The 17490-nt window shown below is 48.4% G+C and overlaps 1 protein-coding gene across 12 annotated transcripts in view; it reads left to right on the top strand.

The window, feature by feature from the left end:
• PCNT (pericentrin) overlaps positions 1 to 17490 on the top strand; it is a 104476-nt gene that overhangs the window by 32862 nt on the left and 54124 nt on the right. For 7 of the 12 annotated variants that reach the window (XM_015474068.3, XM_059890185.1, XM_059890208.1 and 4 more), the window contains exons 15-22: positions 1035 to 1145; positions 6736 to 6882; positions 11926 to 12077; positions 13243 to 13403; positions 13491 to 13729; positions 15356 to 15518; positions 15711 to 15923; positions 17181 to 17213. In XM_015474068.3, the coding sequence (XP_015329554.2) occupies positions 1035 to 1145; positions 6736 to 6882; positions 11926 to 12077; positions 13243 to 13403; positions 13491 to 13729; positions 15356 to 15518; positions 15711 to 15923; positions 17181 to 17213 (1219 nt within the window). The remainder of the gene's footprint in view (positions 1 to 1034; positions 1146 to 6735; positions 6883 to 11925; positions 12078 to 13242; positions 13404 to 13490; positions 13730 to 15355; positions 15519 to 15710; positions 15924 to 17180; positions 17214 to 17490) is intronic. The other 5 variants (XM_059890218.1, XM_059890223.1, XM_059890187.1 and 2 more) reach the window with 4 other exon arrangements.

A 17490-nucleotide genomic window follows, 5' to 3' on the forward strand; every position in this document is an offset into this window, starting at 1 on the left:
GGCCCGGAGAATAGTTCATGCCCATGTCTGCACACGGGCCCGGAGAATAGTTCAGGTTTGTGTCTACACTCAGGACAGGAGGATAGTCCATGTCTACACCCGGGCAGGGAGGATAGTCCGTGTCTGTACCTGGGCTGGGAGGATATTTGCAGGCAGTATTTGCCACCTTCTGCCCTCTTCCCGCAGGCTGTCCTTGCAGATACTCGATGAAGCCTTGCTGGGTGTCTCCCGGGTGCCGTGGTCATTGTTCCCAAAATAGCAGGGACGCGCTGTTCTTCCTCTGCCAGCGGGTTTTATCTGGGCCACAAATATCTCGCACCTGTTTGAGAAGCAGTGTCACTCATCAGAAGAGTTGTTTACCCAGGGCTGTGAGATTGTTTACTTTGCAGGTTACTTCTCTCTGGAGTTTGATTGTGAGAATAGTTCTCTGAACACGTAAGCCTGATTTCCTTTTTTAGAGATAAGTGTCCCATGCAGAAGTCTCTCTTATGTTGGTAACGCAGAGCAGGGAAGGAAAGTGGGCGTCAGCTGTCGTGTGCTCACTGTTGGTTGCTCAGGCAGCCTCGCTTTTTCTGGCAAAGCAAATGCTCTGTTCATAGGGTTTTTTAAAACAGTAAGAGACCTGTGGTAGTTTTTGATATACTTTGAATGTCTTCAATTATTAGTTGAATTTGTTTTTAATACTGCGTTGGTGTTCTTTGGACAGTACTGCTTATTTTTTCTTCTGTTGGTGTATCTGTTTTTTTATGATTAAAATATATATCACATTTCCCATAGAATTCTGTGGATTTTTAGAAAAACCTGAAAATAGCTTCTTAGAAACTTCTTCTATTGACTTTACCATTTAGCACATAGCAGATTGAACAGAGTTCAATCTGTAAAACAGAGTTTACTCAGGCAGCCTGTGGAACACTGGTGTGTAGGGAGGTCCTGTGCATCGTCACAGTGAAAACACGTGGAATAAGTGTGAGCTGCAGCCTGCCACATACCCACGTACGTGCTCGTGGCTCAGGTTGACCTTCCTTCCTGCTCAGCAGGAACCCGAGGCCCAGTGCTCAGCTCCCCAGGCGGGGCAGGAAGAGGAGCTGGAGCTGCTGGAGCGTAAGCCAGAAGCCTCACTGGAGCAGCAGGTTGCACTGTTACAGGTACTGGGTCAGGAGCCGTAGTTCCGTTTTATGGTTATCTTTCCTCATCTGCAAAGAATATTTTAGTCTAAATTAATTTTGGTATGCAGAATTAAAGCATATTTTCATTGTTTTAGAAACCGAAGGTTTTTAGGCATCTTTTTTCATTCATTTTTATATTTAAAGTGGCTAGTTAGTCTATCTTTACTGCTTAGAAATTGTCATTAAGTAGTTGTTCCTTAAGCAACATGGGGTTAGCAGTGCTGATGCTCTACGCAGTTGAAAATCTGTATGTCATTTATAGTTGGCCCTCAGTATATGTGGTTCCTCCATATCTGCCATTGCTCTGAATCCCCAGATTCAGCCGCCTGGATTGCGTATTTACTGTTGAAACAAAATCTGTGGGACTTCCCTGGTGGTCAGTGGTTAAGACTCTGCACTCCCAGTGCAGGGGGCACAGGTTTGATCCCTGGTCAGGGGACTAGATCCTGCATGCCTCGTGGCATGTGTATAGGTTGAATGTCATGGTTCAGCACCATCTTTGAGAGTCAGCTGTGTATAAATCTGGGGAAGTTGGAGTCCCCTTCATGATCTTGCTTTGGCGACTCAGCAGCTGCCACATCAAGCCTTTTCTTCTTTAATGAGCCTATTTCCAGGAAAGGAACTCTGCACATAAGTGATTTTCACTACTTACAATGATTTTTACTGTGGGTTTGTTTTGTTTTAGATTGCAGCTTTGTTGAGATCATAAAAAGCTCTCTTTTTGAAGTATACAGTACAGTGGTTTTTAGTATATTCACAAAGTTGTATCTTATTCCAAAACATTTGTATCACCAGAAAAGAAACCCCCTACCCGTTAGCAGTCTGTCTCCTCTCCCAGCCCCCACAACCACCAGTCTAATTTCTGTGTCTGTAGATTTGCCTTTTCTGGACATTTTATTGAAATCAAATCGTACGATATGTGGTGTTTTGTGTTTGATTTCTCTCACCTGGAATAATGGGTTCTAGATCATACGTGTCACTACTTGGCGGTTTGTTTTCTGTGTGTCTTGTCTCTTCTGTTCCTCTAGTCCTCCATTACTGCCTTCTTCCATTTTAATTTCCTTGATGTTTATCTGTATATATCAGTTCAGTTCAGTTGCTCAGTCATGTCGGACTCTTTGCCACCCCACAGACTGCAGCACGCCAGGCTTTCCTGTCCATCACCCTCCCAGAGCTTGCTCAAACTCTTGTCCATCAAGTTGCTGATACCATCCAACCATCTCATCCTGTCATCCCCTTCTCCTCCTGCCTTCAATCTTTCCCAGCATCAGAGTCTTTTCCAGTGAGTCAGTTCTTCGAATCAGGTGGCCAAAGTATTGGAGCTTCAGCTTCAGCATCAGTCCTTCCAATGAATATGTAGGACTGATTTCCTTTAGGATTGACTGATTTGATCTTCTTGCAGTCCAAGGGACTCTCAAAAGTCTACTCCAACACCACAGTTCAAAAACATTAATTCTTCTGTGCTTAGCTTTCTTTATGGTCCAGCTCTTACATCCATACATGACTACGGGAAAAACCATAGCTTTGACTAGACAGACCTTTGTTGGCAAAGTAATGTCTCTGCTTTTTACTATAGTGTTTAGGTTGGTCATAGCTTTTCTTCCAAAGAACAAGCATCTTTTAATTTCATGGCTGCGGTCACCATCTGTAGTGATTTGGGAGCCCAAGAAAATAAAGTCTCACTGTTTTGATTGTTTCCCATCTATTTGCTATGAAGTGATGCGACTGGATGCCATGATTTTCGTTTTTTGAATGTTGAGTTTTAAGCCAGCTTTTTCACTCTCCTCTTATGCTTTCATCAAGAGGCTCTTTAGTTCTTATTCACTTTCTGCCGTAAGGGTGGTATCATCTGCATATCTGAGGTTATTGATGTTTCTCCCAGCAATCTTGATTCTAGCTTGTGCTTCATCCAGCCCAGCATTTCGATGATGTACTCTTCATACAAGTTAAATAAGCAGTGTGACAGTATACAGCCTTGTCATATTCCTTGCCCAGTTTGGCACCAGTCTGTTTTTCCATGTCTGGTTTTAACTGTTGCTTCTTGATCTACACACAGATTTTCCAGGAGTTAGGTAATGTGGTCTGGTATTCCTATCTCTTAAAGAATTTTCCGCAGTTTATTGTGATCCACACAGTCAAAGCCTTTGGCATAGTCAATAAAGCAGAAGTAGATGTTTTTCTGGAATTCTCTTGTTCTTTCGATGATCCAGCAGATGTTGGCAATTTGATCTCTGGTTTGCCTGCCTTTTCTAAATCAGCTTGAACATCTGGAAGTTCTTGGTTCATGTACTATTGAAGCCTTGCTTGGAGAATTTTGCGTATTACTTTGCTAGCGTGTGAGGTGGGTTCAGTTGTGCAGTAGTCTGAACATTCTTTGGCATTGCCTTTCTTTGGAATTGGAATGAAAACTGACCTTTTCCAGTCCTGTGGCCACTGCTGAGTTTTCCAAATTTGCTGGCATATTGAGTGTAGCACTTTCACAGCATCATCTTTTAGGATTTAAAATAGCTCAGCTGGAATTTCATCACCCACACTAGCTTTGTTCATAGTGATGTTTCCCAGGGCCCACTTGACTTTGCACTCCAGGATGTCTGGCTCTAGGTGAGTGATCACACCATTGTGGTTATCCATGTCATTAAGATCTTTTTTGTATAGTTTTTCTGTGTATTCTTGCCACCTCTTCTTTTATCTTCAGCTTCTGTTAGGTCCATACTGTTTCTGTCCTTTATTGTGTCCATCTTTGCATGAAATATTCCCTTGGTATCTCTGATTTTCTTGAAGAGATCTCTGTTGTTTTGCTCTATTTCTTTGCATTGATCACTTACGAAGGCTTTCTTCTCTCTCCATATAGCAGTGTAGTTCAGATTAATACCAGCTTGATTTTAATGGTTTGTACAGCTACCCTTCTGCACAGCTCCCGTCCCCCCGCCTTCCTCCTTTGTGCTGATGATGTCATACAAAGAATGTCTGCTCACACTTTGTGCTCACTGCTTTATGCAGTTGTCCTCTAAATCACAGGAGAGAAAAAGACTTAAACAAAAACTGCATTTATTTTGTTTTTTATGTTTACATGTATAGTAACGTTTCCCAGTGTTCTTTATTTATTCTTGTGTATTCAAGTTAATGTCTAGTTTCCTTTCATTTTAGCCTGAAGGACTCTCTTTAGTGTTTTTTCACAGGAAGGTCTGTTAGTGATTAATTCTGTTTTTATTTATCTATGAATGTCGTCATTTCTCCTTCATTTAGAAAGATCATTTCCTGGATATGGAATTCTTGGTTGACATTATTTGGCTTTCAGCACTGTGAACAAGGCATCCTGCTGCCATTCGGCTTCTGGTTTCTGATGAGAAGGGCTTCCTTGGTGGCTCAGATGGTAAAGAAGAATCTGCCTGCAATACAGGAGACCTGGGTTTGATCCCTAGGTCAGGAAGATCCCCTGGAGAAGGGAACGGCTACCCACTCCAGAATCCTGGCCTGGAGAAGTCCATGGACAGAGAAACCTGTCAGGCTGCAGTCTGTGGGGTCTCAGAGAGTCGGACACGACCGAGCGACTACCACTCTCACTTCCTGATGAGGAGTGAGCTGGCTGTAGTCCTGTTGAGGAGTCCTTTTGTTGGGCTGCTCCTCTTGATGCTTTCAGTACTTTCTTTATCTTTCAACAGTTTGATTATGATGTGTCCAGGTATGGCTCTCTGAGCTTATCCTGCTTGGAGTTCATTGAGCTTCTTCTGTGTATAAATTAATATTTTTTCATCACATTTGCAAAGGTTTTGGCCACGTTATCTTCAGTGTTTGTTCTGCTCCGTTCCTTTTGTCCTCTCCTCCAGGATTCTCATTATGTCTTTGTTGGTCTCTGTGGGTGTGCCAGATGCCTTTGAGCCTACTTCTTTTTTTTTTTTCTCCTTATTTTTGTTCCCCAGACTGAATAATCTGAGTAATAATTTGACCAATCTTCATGTTGGCTGATTCCTCTACCCACTTGAATCTGCTGTTGAATGCCTCCAGTGAAACTTTCAGTCATTGTACTTCTAAGCTTCAAAATGTCTGTTGGTTTCATTTTATAATTTTATCTCTTTACTGTGGGGCTCTGGTCCTGGTGGCCCTTTAGTGCTCTGGAAGGCAGTTTACATCTCTGCCTGAGCTTTCACTTCAAGTTTTTTGATCACCCTCTTATTAGCTCCGGTTGTTGTTACTGCCTCAGGCTGCTGAGATGTTGAACAGTGGTTGCTAATTGTTTTTGACAAATGGCTTGGGAATAGGATTGTTGAGGAGAACTCTGCTTCAGATCAGATAAAAACCAGCTTTGAGAATGGAGCTTTTCAATGAGCTGGCCAGACAGGTCAGTTAGTGACAGTTGGTGTTGCTGCTTTGGTGGAGCTGCAAACCCATTCTGTCCCTCCTCCTTCCCTCATGACTGCTGGGCTGAATTTTCTTTAAAAAAATAAAAAATTGGGGGGGAGGGTGGCAGGATCTTAGTTTCCTGATCAGAGATTGAACCTTGGGTCACATTCAAGCCCAAAGTTGTGAGAGTACTGAGTCTTAACCCCTGGACCACCAGAGATGCCCTGGGCTGCATTTTCAAGGAGATCCCAAAGATTGGAGTGATGCGGTTAGGACAGGTTCAACCACCCGAAGTGTCCTGTTCTTTTACGATTTGGGGGCTGCTCTCGGCCTTCCTTGCTGTAGGCACGTGTCCTCTAGTTGTGGTGCGCCGGCTTCTCACTGTCACGGCTTCTCCGTTGCAGAGCACAGGCTCTGAGGTGCGTGGGCGCAGGAGTTGTGGCGTGCGGACTTGAGTAGTTGCAGGATGCGGGCTCAGTGGTTGCAGCATGCGGGCTTTAGTAATTACAGCCTGGGGGCTCAGGAGTTGTGGCACACAGGCTTAGTTGCCCCTCAGCATGTAGAATCTTCCCAGACCAGGAACTGAATCCTTGTCCCTTGTGTTGGCAGGCAGATTCTCAACCACTGCACCACCAGAAAAGTCCCAGAGTTTCTTGTTCTGTGGTGACTCAGCCTTTGTTTTTAATGACACTTTAATTTCCTGAGCTCTGAAGAAGCTGATTTTTGACAGTTTTTGCCAGTGTTCCCAGTGTAGAGGAGTGATGTTTTGGAGGTCCCTATTCAGCCATTCTGAAAGTACTACCTCTGTAGTTTAAAAAAAAAGAAAGCTTATTTCATTAATATATTCTTACTAATCAGATGAGCATTATTAAAAAATATGTATTATTTAAGAAGAAACAGAGTTTATCTTTTAAAATGAGAGGAAGTTAGGTTTCTAAATATATTAGATCTTAATGGTCACGATACCCTGATGACGGAAATTTCTTAATGTGACTGTTAAAGGTAGCAGGCTGGTTTGTTTTTTATTTTATATTCTCTGTGATAAGCACATTTGAACGCATGTTCACTGAGGGGAGTGGCCTAGGTCTTTTGGATCATTTCTCTTGATGCAGAGTACGGAATCAATGAGTATTTGTTTGAATTAAATTCTAGTGAGCAGGAGAGAAATAGAGCTAGGATAATTTTATAACTTAATGGCATTTTTTGTTAATAGTATACTTTTGTACAGGGTGAATTTGGAAGTGAAAGGAAAGCTGCTTTGCATGGAAAAGAGGAGATACATAAACTTGACCATGAGAAGGCACATTCTCTTTACGAAAAAGAGAAAGAATCTTTGTCTCTGCAGCTACAGGAGAAAAATAATCAAATTCTTCAGGTATGTGGAATGTATCTTTTCTTTGTTAATACTTTTTTGTGTATGGTAAAAATATGCTTAACATAATATTTACCATTTCAATCATTTTAAGTGTACAGTTTAGTGGCCTTAACCACATTCAGAATATTATGCAACTGTGGCCACTGTCCATTTCCAAAACCTGTTCATCATCCCAAGTAGAGATTCTGTGTTTGTTAAAAGTAAGTCCCATCCCCCTCCCTCCAGCCCTGGTACCCACTGTTGTACCTTCTGCCTCTGTGATTACTCTAGGGATCTCATTTCAGAGGAATCATACAACGTATGTTGTTTTGTGTCTGACTTATGTCACTTAGCATCATGCCTTCAAGGTCTATCCACATAGTGTGTGTATCAACGTTGGTGGCTTTTTATGGCTAAATAATATTGTTCCCTTGTATGCAGACACCATATTTTGTCTATCTGTTCATCTGTTGATGGGTGTCTGTTAGTGGTCATCTCTTCCTTTTGGCTGTTGGGCATAATGGTGCTGTGAACACTGGGGCACGAGCTTTTGTTTCAGTCCCTGCTTTTGATATTTTTTTGTGTATATCTAGGAACAGTTGATGAGTCACATAATTCTGTGTTTAACTTTTGAGGAACTGCTGAACCGTTTTCCACAGCGGCTGTGCCATTGTGCATTTCTGCCAGCAGTGCACGAGAGTTTCAGTTTTTCTACATTCTTGTCAATGCTTGTTTTCATTTTTTTAAATAATAGCCATCATAACAGATGTGAGGTGATATCTTGTTTTTATTTGCATTTCCCTAATGACTAATGATGTTGGACATCTTTTCATAGCCATTTTTATCAGTTCAGGTAGGTCCTTAATTCTTTTTTTTCTTTTGAAGTATAGTTAATTTGGGGCTTCCCTGGTGTCTCAGATGATAAAGAATCTGCCTGCAATGCAGATTGTTAATTATAAAATAATTAATTTACAATGTTGTGTTAGTTTCAAATGTATAGCAAAGTGATTCAGTTATACACACGCACACACACACAAATGTATATACTTTTTCAGATTCTTCACCTTTTAGATTATTACAAGATATCGAGTAGAGTTCCCTGTGCTACACAGTAGGTCCTTGTTGGTTACCTGTGTACACAGTAGTGTGTATATGTTAATCCCAACTCCTAATGTATCTCCAAATCTGTGAGTCTGTTTCTGTCTTGTAATGAAAGTCTTCGTCACCCAGTTATGTCTGACTCTCTGTGACCCCCCAGACTGTAGCCTGACTGGCTTCTCTGTCCATGGGATTCGCCAGGCAAGAATACTGGAGTGGGGTGCCATGTGGCACCCCACTCCAGTATTCTTGCCTGGCGAATCCCATGGACGGAGGAGCCTGGTAGGCTGCAGTCCATGGGGTCCCTAAGAGTTGGACATGACTGAGTGACTTCACTTTCACTTTCCACTTTCATGCATTGGAGAAGGAAATGGCAACCCACTCCAATGTTCTTGCCTGGAGAATCCCATGGACAGAGAAGCCTGGTAGACTGCAGTCCGTGGGGTCGCACAGAGTTGGACACGACTGAAGCGACTTGGCGGCGGCGGTGGCAGCCATTTCCTTCTCCAGGGAATCTTCTCGACCCAGGGATTGAACCTGGGTTTCCCACATTGCAGATAGACTCTTTACTGACTGAGTCACCAGGGAAGCATCTATCTTATAAATACATTTGTTTGTATCATTTTTTTAGATTCCACATGTAAGTAATAGCATATGGTATTTGTCTTTCTCTGTCTGACTTATTTTACTTAGAATGATAATCTCTAGGTACATTCATGTTGTTGCAAATGGCATTAGTTAATTTTATTTTATGACTGAGGGCCTTGAGAATTTTGAACTGGATTTTTTTCCCATTATTATTATTGAAAATGTGGATGTGTACAGCGATTGTCCCACTGTGCGATCTTTCAGAGTCATAATAGTACTGATTTCTTTGACTTTATCATCATCCAAGTCACTGGATTTGAACTTTTTCACACCTTGGAGGCAGTGTACCACACACTGCACTAAGCACATTAAAAGCTGAATTTTCTCATTTCTGTGCAGTTATCTCCCTCTCAGGACCCTGAGGTCCAGGAGAGGCCCTGTTAATTTGGTAAAAGTCCCTGGACTGCCGAGTGGTGGAGCCGGGCCTTCGACTGTGAACCCTGCACACAGTGTGTCTGACTTAATTTAGCACCAATGATACAAAAATTACCCACAGCGAGATTCAGGGTATCAGTCGCAGGTCAAGGGCATGTTTCAGCTGCAGACACCCCACCCCCCACCCCAGTGCTGGGAGCCCAGCCCTGAGGAGGAGGAGGTGTGGGGGGTTGCCGCCAAGCATGGAGGGCCCCAGGACTTAGACGAAGGGGGAAGTCTCAGGAAGAAAGAGCCTTTCAAAGCATTTCTTGAGCTGGTTCCTCAGTGTACCAGGCATTTCTGCTGATACATTATATGCATTCTTAAAAAAAACTTCTCATTCTGTAAAAAATACTAAACATGGCTCATGGGCAAAATAGGGTTAGAGATTACATCATTCACAACCTCTGCAATTTTATAACTCAAGGACCAAAAACAGTAACAATCCTAACAAAAGTACTAGTACAGTCTAAAAAGAAATATTAAATTCTGAATTAAGAGAGAAATTGTGAAATACATATAGTGATCTGCCTTTACAAAGCGGGGTAGGAGCTTGATGGGCGGGGCGTGGTGGGGGGCGAAGACCGAGCCGCCCCAGGAGGGGCGGCCCGCCAGGCCCGCGCCCGCGCTCCTGTCACCGCACATCTTCACCGGGAGCCCTCTTACTGTGTAACATTTGCCAGTTCTGTGGCAGCAGAATGGTGTCTCATGGTCTTAGTTTACTGATAAGGTTGTGTGTCTGTTACCAGGCTTGTGGTCTACTTGTTTCCCTTTCTATGAAACACCTTTTTGTATTTTTGGCCATTTTTTCTATTTGAAACAATTGTTTGTCCTTTTCTTAAATGATTTAGGGAAGTTTTTTTGTACTTCTGTATTCTTTTTGTGAGTTTTTCCCCCCCTCTTTTGTCATCTTTGGATGAATGAATGTTCTTGATTGCTGAATTTACTACTTTTCTTCCCTTCAGGGTTATGCTTTTTGTGCCTTGCTGAAGAAATCTTGAGGTTATTTTATAATTCGTCTTTTTATTCCACCTGGGAGGAGATGAGGAAGGGCGTTGAGTTTTTCCTGTGGAGACTGACCTGAAACCTGTGTGCCGTGTCCTCGCCCTGCCTGTGGTCCAGTGGATCGGGGCCAGCAAGCCCGTGCATGTGGGCAGCCCCTGGCTTCCCTCCTAGTCTCCTCTGGTCAGGCTGGGTGCCCAGTGCAGATGCCGTGAAGGTCTAGGGGCCGCACATGGGGGAGCCCATCTGTGCCAGCCCTTCTATTCAGTCAGTCTTCTGCTGCGGCTGGCTGAAACGCACCGACCTCTACGTGCCTTTAGGGACAAGGGCATCCGTGCAACACAGGCATTCTGAGATTCTGGAATATCTCTTTCTATTTGATTTTGTTAATTTCTGCCACTGAATTTTATAGTTTTCTCCTAGAAGTCTTGCGTATCTTTTGTTAAGGTTAATGCTTATTGAATACACACAATCTCTGACTTGCAATCGTTTGACTTAGGAATTTTTTACCTCACGATGGCGTGAAAGCGATACGTGTTCAATGGAAACCGTACTTAGAATTTTGAATTTGGGTTTTCATCTTTTCCGGGGCTAGTTCTGTGCAGTCCAGCACTCTCCTGTGATGCTAGACAGGGCAGCCATAGACCCCCATCAGCCACATGGTCACAAAGGTGAATGACCGACGCGCTGACAGCCACTCTGGACCAAGAAACCGCTCTGCTTTTCCCTTTCAAAAGATTGCTGTTAATTAAGGAAAACCGGACATCTCAAGTTAAGGAACTTTGTGCTTGTCTATGTGTGGGAAGATGCAGAGTGCGGGCTCACCGAAGCCAGTCCTGTGATCTGCACCTCATCTCCCGGGGCCACTGCCGGTGCTTTCCCATCCTGAGTCCCTTCAGGGCTCACTGTTAGGGCAGCTGTGGCTGGGTGGCTGCAACATGCTTTGTTCACTGACATGGCAGCGAGATTTTCCATTGGCAAGTGTGGTAAATGCATTTTGACTTGTGATGTTCACAGTGTACCGCGGGTTTGTTGTTGTGGTTTAGTCGCTACATTTTGACTTGTGATGTTCACCGTTTACCGCGGGTTTGTTGTTGTGGTTTAGTCGCTAAGCTGTGTCTGACTCTGCAGCCCCATGGACTGTAGCCCACCAAGCTTCTCTGTCCGTGGAATTTCCCAGGCAAGAACGCTGGAGTGGGTTGCCATTTCCTCCCCCAGGAGATCTTCCTGACGCAGGAGTCAAACCTGTGTCTTGTGCATTTTAAGGCAGGTTCTTCACCACTGAGCCACCAGGGGTGTAACCCCATCGTAAGTGGAGGAGGAGCTGATGGAAATGCTGAGGAGGAAGGGGACCAGCAGAGAGAAGGTCTGCTGTCCGTGGGCTCAGTGCCTGCACCTGGCCGCAGCCACAGCCGCAGCGCCGCAGGCTGCCCGCCTCCCGCATGCTGGCACCGGGCCGCGCTGGCCTCAGGCTGTGCAGGCGCACGTGCCACATGCAGCAGCGCAGCTCCCTTCAGTGTCTGTTTTGTCCATTTGGTCGTTGTTTGCCATCTTAAAACTTGCCATTCTTTGTCCATTTATTCCATTTTCTTTATTTTTCCTGTGACCCACGTGTCCTAGTCCATCCTGACCAGGGACATGGTTATAAGAGCTGCACTTATTCCTAAGTTCCCTCCATGTGCAGTATTGAAACTGTTTACTATTTGTTTTGTCTTCTTCAGTTAATTGGTTTCAAAATCACACCCTCTTTGTCCTCAGACCTGCGTTTTGTGTACCTGATGGGCCCCATGCTGGCATCCCCTCAACCCACAGAGCTGCTCTTAGATGAAGAAAGTTCCTTACAGAAACTTATTTTTAACTAAATTGTTCTAACTGAGGCTTTTGACAATTTTTCTTCAACAGCTGAAAGACCAGATTTTATCCTTAAATCGAGAGGTAGAGGAGCGCCATTCCGAACTGGAGAAACTTCAGGAGAGGCGGGAACGGGAGAACCAGGAGGGCACCGCTCTCATAGCGATGCTCAAGTCCGACGTCGACCTGTCTCATGGCGAGAGGTCAGTGGCCGCCCCTGCCTCATGGCTGGAGTGCATGTTGGTTGGCATCTGCAGATGGGATCCTGTGCCTCATGGTTCTCCCGTCCAGGGAGGTCTTAAACCGCAAGATAGGCGCTGAGTTGTCACCCGCATACCCTCACCTCGCTTTGCCAGCCCTTCACGTGTTGCCAGTTTACAGGATGTGATGCTGCACTGTAGGCACTGATGGCCCCATCCCACCCGACGCCAGGCAGTCTTGGCTCTGCTTCTCGTGTGCGTCTGGAGTGGGCCAGGGGCCGCTCAGTTACGTTTGTCTCTGTCTGTCGGGCCACTGCCTCAGCATTGCCCAGGAGATGCAGCTTTCAGGCTGGCCTCTCTGTGCCTCTTTGTGTGTCCCTCAGCCTGACCCTGCTGGTATCTTATGGTCCTGCTGCTCTGGGGTCCCTGCCGCCCCCAGACCCTCCTCCTCAGGGCTGCGGTGCTGCCGTGCACACAGCCCTGAGGGTCAGAGGAGAGCAGGTGGGGCGGCGGGGCTGCTGTGCCGGTGCGCCTCACATGGGCTTGATCTCTCGTTCATCTATCGTTTCATCGTCTCCGTGAGGACCTTGCCCGCTGTTTGCAGCTGACTTGTGGTTGGGTGAGGGGGCTGCAGGTGGGATGTTACAGGTCTGGGTAGTCAGCTTCCTGTGAAGCTGTGAGTCGTGAACAGGTGGGGGAACAATCCCTGATGTCTCGGGGCCCCTGAGGCCACACCCTAGGCAGGGTCCCCATGCCCCTGACAGTCCGGAGGCTGTAGCTCAGAGACCGGATTCCACCCTAAGAGAACCAGACACCCTGAACTCCGTGGTTCTTGTGGCCCCAGTGAAAGCTGGGGAGCCTGCCTTCCCACGCTTATGGGTCATGGGTTAGGGCTGACTTCTAACTTCTGAACAGGTGTCTCCTGAGAGCCAGCAGGACTGCGCCACAGTGATGGGCTGGGCTTACACAGTCACGTTGGGGGCAGAATGGGGAGCAGCTGAGAGGGAGGTTCTGGGAGAAGCCCCTGTGCTACTTGGGGCACCTACCCAGAGCTGGCAAGCTGGACGTGGCCTCCAGAAGAGTGCCTTGATCACAGTCACGCTGCTTGCGTGTGGGTCAGGCGGGACTGGTCTCGGCTGACGCTACCCTGTGCCCCCCACCTCCCCAGGAGAGCTCTCCAGGATACCCTGAGGCGGCTGCTGGGTCTGTTTGGGGAGACGCTCCAGACTGCCATTGCCTTGAAGAGCCGCATTGGTGAGCGTGTGGGGCTTTGCCTGGAGGACAGGAGCCCGCCCACCACACAGCCGGGGGGCCAGAGCCCCCCTACAGGTGAGCCTTGACAGCCCTGCACCGAGGCCCCAGCCCAGCTCCCTGCGGGTGTCTTGCAGCACAGCCCTTGTATGTATTCGCTTGCAGACCCTGCGCTGGATGACATGTGGGCGGGGCTCGATGTGGCCTCCCTGGAGCCAGACGGCACGGTGGCGGAGTGTGCAGAGACATCATCGGTGGCTGAGATCAGCAGTCACGTGTGTGAGAGCTTCTTCCTGAGCCCAGAGCGCACGCTGGACTGTGAGCAGCCTGTCAGGAGGGTCTTCCAGAGCCTGGGCCTGGCGGTGGATGGCCTCCTGGAGATGGTCCTGGACTCGGCCAGGCAGGTAAGAAGACACGGGCTTCAGCTCCCCCTGCAGAGAAGGGTGCTAGGCGGAGTGAGGGATGGCAGAGCTGTCCGACCCCAGGGGCCTGCACCGACCCCAGGGGCCTGCAGGCGCTGTGCTGTCAGCATTCTGTTCTCCAGCAGATGTGCAGGTGGGTGTCGTCCTGACCCTGTTACTGGCAGCCACATTCAACCACGTGCTTTCCTCAAACAGAAGTCTTCTCTGAGCCGAAATCCTTGAGGAAGTAGGCTTGCTATGAATGAAAAGACAACCTTGGTGCACTTAGTTTAGACCCTGTGTGTTCAGCCTCTTGCTGTACCTCACATGCTAGTTTAATTCCAAATGGGATAAAATTTTGTTTCAAGATTATTACTGAACATTGGGATGTTTTTGTTAACCTTTTAGAATGTTTCAGACAATTAACAAAACATGGAAAACAATAGAGACCCTTTTCCCAAAGTTGCCCTGTTAAAAAACAAGCATTTTCAAGTGAAATGTCACTGTTGACATCTCAGGAACATGGACATGTGGATGCAGGCAGAACTGCAGTGTCAACCTCGGATGTGTCTCCTCTGGCTTTGTCCCGTCTTCTCTAAGAAACCAGACAGAGTGGGGCAGCGTCTGGTGATAAGTAGCCAGGTGCTTTTGACTATCCCCATGTGCGAGCATCTCCCGGGAGGGCAACCGGTGTGCAGTTCTGACCTGGCCCACGGCCCTACATCCAAGCATGCGGGCAGTCTGTGGGGGCCTTGCTCGCACCTCAGAAATCTTGCCCCCTCACTATCTGCTCTGCAGAGGGCACATAGGCATATCAGGGGAAGCAGCGTGGGCTTGGGGAGGTGGGTGGGCCGTGGGGAGGTGGGAGCTGGCAGGGGGCAGTGACTGGAGGGGAGGATGGACCCCTGATGAGGTTGGGGTCAGTGGGGCTGCCCAAGGGCCATCGGCTGCAGGAAGGGGCAGCGGTGGCTGAGCACTTGGACAGGGGCCCTCAGCAGGGCATGAGAACTGGCAGCTTTGGGGGCTGTTTTCAAGGAAAAGCTGACAGGTTTCCTTAGAGGCTGGGTCTGGAAGGGTCGGAGTTGGTGATATACAGGAGGAGACTGGGCAGCCCAGGCCAGGTGCTGAGCTCTCTGCAAGGACAGCTGCGGGTAGGCGTTTTGATTTAGATCCTCAGCCTGGATATGCCCACCAGGGTAGCTTGGGAGGAAAGGGAGGCTGGGGTCCCAGCAGGCAGGGTGTTGTGGGCGAGGGGCTCCATGGTGGCCATGCTGGGAGGAGGGGATGTCACAGGCCATGCAGATGTGTCAGGTCCCCTGCTTACTGTGGTGACGGCCCGGGAGCCTTCCTGTCCTCCACCTGTGGTTACCAGGTGGCCCGTCCCTGCTTGTGTGCCAGGCTCCCTGTCCATGTTCCATGCAGCACCCTTGGGGCTGACGGTCACAAACGGTGTGTTCGTGCAGCGTTGTCTGTGTTTGCATGTGTGGAACTTTCGTCTATTGAAAACTTGTTGCTTCGTTAGTAACTGACATAATATCGGGCATCAGAATCGTTGTTCCTCATGTGACGTTTACCATTTCACCAAAATCCTACACGAGGAGAGCTTCTACTTTCCAATGTGTTTCACAGCTGGAGGAAGCGCGTCAGATCCATTCTCGTTTTGAGAAGGAATTCAGCTGTAAGAATGAGGAGACAGCACAGGTGGTGAGGAAGCACCAGGAGCTGCTGGAGCAGCTGGAGGCAGAGAGCAAGGCCAAGGCCCAGCTGGCATTGGAGCTGCACAAAGCAGAGGGTGAGCGCGGCCCTGAGGGTGTTAGCAGCAGAGCCCCAGGAGGAAAGAGGCTGGGCTGAGAGGCTCCAGTGCCCTTCCTAGGGGTGTGGGGAGGGGAGCACCTCAGGGCAGGTGGCCCTGTAGGTCCCTGTGCGAACGGGGCACTCAGCCTGCCTGCCCCCGTCCCCACCCCCACCCCCGCGTGGTCTGCAGGCATCATCGAGGGCTTCAAGGAGGAGAAAGCCGGCCTGCAGGAGGCGCTGGGCCAGAAGGAGGCAAGCGAGCGGGGCCTGGTGGGCGAGCTGGAGGGCCTGAGGCAGCAGCTGCAGCGGGCGGCGCGGCGGCAGGCAGAGCTGCGGGAGGAGAACGCTGCGCTGTGCAGCCAGACGGAGGCCCTGGCTGCGGATGCCCGAGAGAGGGAGGCTGGTGAGGAGGCGGGCACAGCCCGGAGCAGGGGGCTTTTCATGCTGCGTGAGGGTGGGGGGCTGCTCTCGGAGGAAGGGCTGCCAACCGACTCTGGGGCCAGGTCACCTGGCCAGGAGGTCGCCCGCCTGTGTGCAATCGTGCATCCACATCCTCGGAGCTGAAAGTGCTTATTTGGGATCAGAGGAATGAAGTTTGGAGCACGCAGATTCGGGTCTCGAGAGGGAATAGTGACGGGCGGGGCTTTAAGGGTGAGGAAGGCGGTTTGCCTGCAGAGCCTGTTCAGTGGGGCTGGGGGCAGGAGCCAGTCTGGGCTGATCCCTGACCCTGAGCACTGAGGCTGTCATGGGGGAAAGGCGCGAGTCCTTGCTGAGTCCTGGGATCTCTGCATTTGCCCCAGTCTGAAGTCCACTGCCTCCTTGGTGGGGACGTGTGTGAAGCCCACTCCTGGAGACCCCAGCTCCATGTTGGAGCCCCCGACTTGGAGAGTCCTGTTTATTTCACATTTCACAAGATAAACGGCTACCTAAAAATTTCATTTAAAGTTACCTGGTTGTTCAGTGGCTAAGACCCTGCGCTCCCAATGCAGGGGGCCCAGGTTCGATCTCTGGTCAGGGAACTGGGTCCCACATGCCACAGCTAAGACCTGATGCAGTCAAGTAAATAAATGTTAACAAATAAAATTACCAGAAGAGTGACTAACGTTAACCTCAGGTAGGAAGACATACAGTTTGCAGTGTTTTGTGGTCGCCTTCAGGGAGATGCCATCTATCCTGTGTATTTGTCTTTGTTGTCTTTAAAAGTCAGCACCGAAGCCCCTGGGAGCTGGGACCTGCTGCCACATGGGGGCTGGCAGTGGCCTTAGTCCATCCAGAGGCCGGGCGCTGCAGACGTTACCTCCCCCCCGCCCCACGGTCCTGGAGCACTGGGACGGTCACCTTCTGGTGACACGCTTTCTCTCTGGGTCCACGTGCAAGTGGGGCAGGAGCTCTGTGGGGCCCCTTTCATAATAAAGGCTCTCACCCGTCATGACGCTTCACCCTTGGGACCTCATCACCCTAAACGCCAGCCCGTGAATTCTGGGGCCCGAAATGACATTCTGACCAGAGCTGTGGTGTCTTGAAGCACATGTTTCAGAGGTTTGTCCGAGGCTGTGGCATCTCCTGCCACAGTCCCCTTCCCTTACTTCTGAGTTTCATATCCTAAGTCACCAGCCTTCCTCTTTGCAGCTCTGAAGGTGCTGTATGTTTTTGTTTATAGGCATTCCTGTTTCTGTAGCACATGAGGATTCAGGTTCGTAGAAGCAAATGAGTGATTTCTGTGTGATCGGCTCTATGTTTGCATCAGGTTTTGCCAAGTTTTTACTAAAGAGTAAAAATACTTAAGAGCTTTTGTGGCAGACCGCTACATAAAAGGGAGCTTAGATCTTCAGTGTTCTTACAGAGACGTGGTCAGGTGTCTCAGGGCCCCCAGTGCAGTCCCTGAGCTGTAGGAGCCCTGTCTCCATCCGTGTCCTGGGCTGGGGGCCCTGCGCGGCCTGTGGCCCTGGAGTCGGCCGTTGGCTTGGCTG

The sequence above is a fragment of the Bos taurus genome, chromosome 1 (genome assembly GCF_002263795.3).
Source record: "Bos taurus isolate L1 Dominette 01449 registration number 42190680 breed Hereford chromosome 1, ARS-UCD2.0, whole genome shotgun sequence".
NCBI classification, from domain to species: Eukaryota; Metazoa; Chordata; class Mammalia; order Artiodactyla; family Bovidae; genus Bos; species Bos taurus.